This window comes from Lates calcarifer, linkage group LG9 (assembly GCF_001640805.2).
Source record: "Lates calcarifer isolate ASB-BC8 linkage group LG9, TLL_Latcal_v3, whole genome shotgun sequence".
In the NCBI taxonomy this organism is placed as follows: domain Eukaryota; kingdom Metazoa; phylum Chordata; class Actinopteri; family Centropomidae; genus Lates; species Lates calcarifer.
In genome coordinates, this window is record NC_066841.1 from 11,951,966 (window position 1) to 11,958,133 (window position 6,168).

General features: G+C 37.9%; 1 protein-coding gene across 4 annotated transcripts; it reads right to left on the reverse strand.

The window, feature by feature from the left end:
* Window positions 1–118: 118 nt before the first annotated feature.
* On the reverse strand, window positions 119–3,482 carry rabepk (Rab9 effector protein with kelch motifs). 4 transcript variants are annotated; one of them, XM_018662935.2, is made up of 8 exons: window positions 3,396–3,482; window positions 2,765–2,819; window positions 2,525–2,679; window positions 2,205–2,360; window positions 1,814–1,978; window positions 822–971; window positions 556–705; window positions 119–396 (listed from the first exon to the last, which is right to left on the reverse strand). In XM_018662935.2, the coding sequence occupies exons 2-8, from the start codon at window positions 2,815–2,817 to the stop codon at window positions 185–187; spliced, it is 1,041 nt and encodes a 346-aa protein (XP_018518451.1). In that variant the 5' UTR covers window positions 2,818–2,819; window positions 3,396–3,482; the 3' UTR covers window positions 119–184. The 4 variants fall into 4 exon arrangements, with proteins under 4 accessions (XP_018518451.1, XP_018518449.1, XP_018518452.1 ...); XM_018662933.2 differs by having other exon boundaries at window positions 3,254–3,452; XM_018662936.2 differs by lacking the exon at window positions 3,396–3,482 and adding an exon at window positions 2,939–3,232.
* Window positions 3,483–6,168: the final 2,686 nt, after the last annotated feature.

Sequence of the window (6,168 nt, forward strand, 5' to 3'; positions counted from 1 at the left end):
ACCACTGGCTCGAATTATAAAGATTGCAGCCTCTTTTACCACCCAGACTTTTACTAAACATCTGTATACAAGTTTTAAAGAAGTTTTATGGTTTCCAAGAAAACAAAATGTGCAACAATTATGCAGTACTTGATAAGTATTTTATTACAGCTTGAGTAAGTTAATGTTACAATACCAAGGCACATCATGTCACCACTGTAACAATACAGTCATTATGTATGACACCCTGAGTGTCCATCCCTCCAAATACAAAGGCCAGATGTATTGTCTCTGAGGCTGCTGGGCTGCTGGCATTCCCCTCATCATGCACCTTCCATGGCAGTAAACACATGGAGTGGTCTAGGCGGTTGGGTGGCATATCTCCTTCAAATTTCATTAGGACCCATCTACTTTTGTCTGCAAGCAGAGAGTATAACATTAAAATAAGTACAAGTTTGTGCTTCTTTTTTTGTTGAGAATGCAGTACATTTGTACAATTTAATAGGATACTTTGCTATAAACATTTGGATATCACATAATGAAGTAAACAAAGCAGGTAGATTAAAGGCAGTGTACCAGTGTTGAATCTGTACATGGAGTTGCTGGCTCCATCTGCTGTCATCCCTCCGAAGATGTAGATGTTCTTTCCCAGTGCCACAGCTGAGTGAGCTGCTACTCCTGGTGGGATGTCTCCTTTGGCCTTCACTACCTCCCACTTCATGCTCCCTTTAAGCAGTAGACACGGTCTTATTTTTCCCAGTCACAAGTTCTGACACTTCAAATTTTAATCCTACGTGGTGATCATCTGAAATAAATGATAATTCAACAGTGTTCAGGCTAACCTGTGTCGAGAGAGTACATGTCACTGTGGAATTTGTCTCCAGCCATGCCCCCATGAATGTAGATCTTTGCACCCACTGCTACGATTATGTGGCCGTGTCTGGCTGGTGGGTGTCTGCCTTGTGTTTCTGGTTGGGACCAGGTGGAAGACACTAGAACAAATTTACATAAAATCTATTAATATGCAGAAATGATTCTTGTTACACTGTCACATTTAAACCTCAAATGAGAAACAATATGTATAGTATTTTAGACTTCAAGTTGGTTGATTTACATGCAAACTGTAGCATTTGTGAACATTTAAACAATTATTTAGGAACAATAACTGAAGGCAGAATAGGATAGTTATACCTTCAATGGTTGGATTATGCATTATTTTATGGAAGCTATTAAAAAACTAAAAATGATGTTTAATAATTGTAACACTGATTTTTCATACAGGGCCCTGGAGCTGGCACACCTAAATGAACTCAATAATTACACCTGAGCTTTACCCTGATATGACAGGTCAAAATGCCATCAAAAATTGCCATCAAAAATATTTGTAATCTCTTCCCACAAATATAATCACAACTAGACTGCATGCTTTAAGTGTGCCTTATCAGGTGCCAAAATAACTGAAAACACCTGCAGTGAGTTGACCCATGTATATAATAGTATATAACAGTCACTAAAGATTTGAGGATTTGTGTTGTTTGCCATGTATATTTGTATCTATAAAATATGCACATCGAGGTTTGTCATCCTAAAAGGTCACAAATGGTTAGCAGTAATTTAATACACCAAGGTAAATAACACTATTTTGTATTGCCAGGTGAAAAAGTAATTTTACCTTAAGGTAATACTTAGTAATAGGACAAAATGTCTGAATATTGGTGAGATCTGAAGGTTGAAATATTATGAATGTTGTGCATAGGGAGTCAAAGCTAATTCCGCCCTTTCATAGCACTGTTTGTTACAATTGTGTTGGGCAAATTGTTAATTCAACACAAACCTGTATCGAAGACATGAAGTTTTTGGTCTGACACAGGTGCAGCTCCTGCTTCACCACCAGAGAAGACATACAATCTGTTCCCAAGGCAGGCTGAGTTGGTGTGGTATGTCCTGGGACAAGGGGGCTTCCCATTTACCGATACATCTTTCCAGTGGGACCCACTGCCTGGATAAGTATACAAATGACAGAGTGGATAGTGTTCTCTATTTACAGAAAGCAAAGATCACATACTGTATGATCAACCTGTATGATCATAGTTACAACACAGTTTAAAACCAGTAGTATGGTTACTGTTCATCTAAATCTGACACTGACAAGCATGTATCATTGTCATTCATAAAGTACTATCTGACTACAGACATATTACAGGTAAACATAAGTTTGGATTAACCTGTTAACTGTATATTCTGGATACAACTGCGATTGCCGCTCTGCTGTGCCCCCCCAAACACCCACAGGCTCTGTGGGCAGCTCTCTGGCACAAAGCTGCAGTGTTCATATCGTGCCTCCAAGCCCTCCCACTCTGGAATGTCCCATTCATGATTATCTGGTAAAGTCAGAAACAACAAAGTTATAAAGTAACTGCTACTGATGTCAGTAATATAATTAACAAACTCAGCTCCAAAACATTCAAATATGAAATAAAGAGTGGCTTATAAAACACAGTTTTAAGTAGACCTTGTATACTTGGACAGATTGCTTGCTTTTTACCTAGATCTATGATATGGGAATGTGAGAAACTGCCACTGGGGTTGGCTCCCCCAACAATAAGGATTCTTCCTTTCCCTCCTTCTTCAGACGGAGTAAATGTGCAAGTGTGACCCACACTAACACCTGGAGCACTTCCTCTGGGTATCAGAGAATACCTGTTGACAACAACATTTTAACATAAGCAAGACAAAATTTCCTTTTTTTGACATCAGAAGTACCGATTAATATTAATCCACTCACCATATTCCCTCTTTGGGTTTATCTAAAGGGTCAAGTACTGGGAGAAACTCCATAGCTGTCAATGATAAACCAATGGAGCTGGTGTTATTGTTTTTCCATTCTTCTGTTCTGAGTGATCATCCCATTACATTTTTAGTGGTGATCGGATGCGAAAACAGCTTACACACCACTAACCTTGGTCAAAATTATTATTGGTTTTAATTATTACGATCTTGTAAGACTTTATTAAAAGCTGGTGCCCACAGAACTCCTTACGTGAAATGTAGCTACAATAGAAGCGACCCAGACATTTAGATATTTTTATATCTTTCTTGTAAACGCGTCACCCTCAGTGAAGGGTGGTTTATAAGACTCTGTAAAACTTATATGTAATATACATAATAATATGTAATATAACGACAGTGCCTCTGAAATGAGAACAGACTGAGAGCTATCAAGCCGCTACTTGCTAACTGATATGAGCATGTGAGAAGCTTCCTGCCCACCAACCTGTTCTTCCGGGTGGAAACACGAGAGACTAATTATCCATGTCATTTACTGATGTCGGTATTCTTTGGCACCGATTTCTAATGTCCATTCAATGACACGTTTCTATATTTAACGCTAAAGGAAAAATGTAAAGTTATCTTACATATTCAACTCCCAGCCACCGCACAGCTCTACGTTAAAAACATTACGCAAATTGTGACGTTGGCTGCGTCTGTTGATGCACGTTCTGAACGTAGTTTCCATGGTTGCCTGGAACGCATGCGCAGTCCACTGATCCTCTCCTTGACAGCCCTAAATGTTGCTGCTGGCTGCGACAAAGGTCCTGTTTTTATCAAGCATAAAAAATATGTCAATTTTAAGCATGGTTAGAAATGAAGCCTCTGCCAGTTAGGACACTCAAACAGTGTCTCCAGTTCCCGTTTGGCCTAAAAACTCCCTCTCTCTTGTCTCCCAAAAAGGTAGGCTATAGGTGACGGCGGCGGCACATGTTTTGCACAACTCGAGCCACAGAGGAAGCAAATTTTAGAAGTCAAAGATTAATAAGCCTAGTATGACATCTGGAAAATACTTAAGACTGTTTGGAGGTACTTTCAGGATATCAGTAGTTTTGTTCTGGAAAGAAACGTTTTCCCAATTGGCTGTACGGAAAGGCTTTGTGACGCTCTCCCACGTTGCTGTAAATTTAGCAAAGATGGTTACATGGATAACAATAAAGGGTCATCATTATAATCATTTAGCCTATCTATCTTCCATTGTGTGGCATCTCAGTAAAACAGTTGTATTTTGAAATTAATTGTTATACACGAAGCACTTAGGCTCCTAGCAACTTTTTAATAAACCATCAGATAGACAGGGCTGGAGTAGAGTGGAATAGTAAAAGGAGTTGTGACATCTTGTGGTTGCATGTCGATGTTGCAAGAACTGTAAGCATGCTTTCAACACTCCAATAAGAAAACTGAGATACATTTTTAGTAGTTTTATAACACATTTGAGATAGATAGATTTGATAGAAAATAAAATATACATTTATAAAATGAATCTGAAATGACTTGCATGAGCATTGTCACATCTGAAATAAGCCATTTCATATACATGCATTTGATGCATTTTAGGTTGCAGTTGTAACCTAGAGTAAATGTAAAATAGATTTTTTTTCTATGTGAGACTTACATTAGGAAGTATGTTTGTTCAAGTAGGTACAGTATAATAATTTGCAGAGCCTTTTGCATACAGTGAACTGTTACAGAGATTTTACAGCATTTCCTGGTATGGACAGTAGGCTGTGCCATTGTATTTTTTGTTAAAACAAAGTGTTCCTTGGCCTGGTTGTATTAATCTGTATGTTTATCTAGGCTAGTCCTGATGATTTTGTGTGGCAATGTAAAATGTTGTGAGCAAAGGATAAATTTTTTTGATAACTTCTGACTCACGAATGATGTTTTACACTCATGTGTGTATTTAGGGAAACAATAGTTTTCAGAGTGAAGAGCTGTTTTCCTACTAGGATAAATACAAATGGTATTAAAGACAAACACAGATGTGTTTCATTAGCCTTTACTGAAGTTTCTTTAAATAAGCAGCATTTAAGGACCATAAAAAAGTAACAGAGAATAGAGATACAATGAGACATACAAGACAATGATGATGTGCCTAGAATCAGATAAACTAAGAGGAACATGGAATGATAAAGATATGATCTCAGATTAGGAATATACATTAACAAAGTGACACACTGATGTAAATGCAAAGTGTCACAGTCAGCAGTGTTGTAGGAGCCGAGTGAACAAATTCTGGATCAGTTAAGGCCTTTGTACATGCTGCCTTACCTCCTAATGGCAAAAGGAGCAGTATGTGAAGGAGATACTAAATGAGTGAACAAAAGAAGGAAAGAATAAATGTGTGAATTATTTTCTGAGTTGATGGGATGTTCCATATCTAAGAGTAGCAAAACAAACAAGTTTTTGTATTGTATTGTATTGTATTGTATTGTATTGTAATCCATTAGATTTATCTTCACTTGTGCACAGATTTGTGCAGAAAATGCAAGTTATTCTGCACTACAAAGAAATGTTTTTAGTGCAGCTGTAAAGAATAAAAGAAAAACTAAAAAATCTGTTTAAAAAAATCATAGGCTAAAAATTGGTTTCATGTCATAGCATGGATAAGTGCTGCCATTCAGGATGGCCTCTTTTTTTATTACTAAAGCTTACTAAAGTGGGAGGGCAAAGATTTTCTTGGCTAAAAGGGCTGTTTCTGGTGACTGTAGGTATAGAATTGTGTGAAAGATGATTTTTCATTCTGAGTTTGGTAATGCTTCAAAATTATTTGTACAGACTGAAGCACAATTTGTTGATTACTGCAGCCATAAGCACAAACAACCTTCAGTTTAAAAAGTGAAGCCTATCTCTGTCAATAAAATCTTAATCTGCAAAGTAACTTGGGACTGTAGCTGTCAAATAAATGTAGTGCAGTAAAAAGTTTAATATTTCCCTCTAAAATGTAGCGGGGCAGAAGTGCAAATAAGGAGAAAATGGAAATTCTCCATTAAAGAACAAGTACCTCAAAACTGTACCTAAGTTCAGTAAGTTAGTAAGACTTCACACAGGCACTCCCAGTCCCAGAGCAAAGCGTGCTGCACTACTATGCTAAATAGTTAGTAACTCATACCGACACTTAAAATGAACAAGACAAGAACACTGGGAGTGCAACAAGCCAAACACCCAAAAGACAACTGAGGCTTTGTCGTATAGACCCTGGAGATTTACCACATCACTTTGGAACTGTCTGCAGGCCTGACCCCTTCAGGAGCTTTACAGCATCAATATGTCACCCTGAAATGGATAACAGATTCACAGGGTTGCTTTGATGAAAAGCTTTCACATTCAGAGAACAAGACCATGTGCGAGACAGGAACA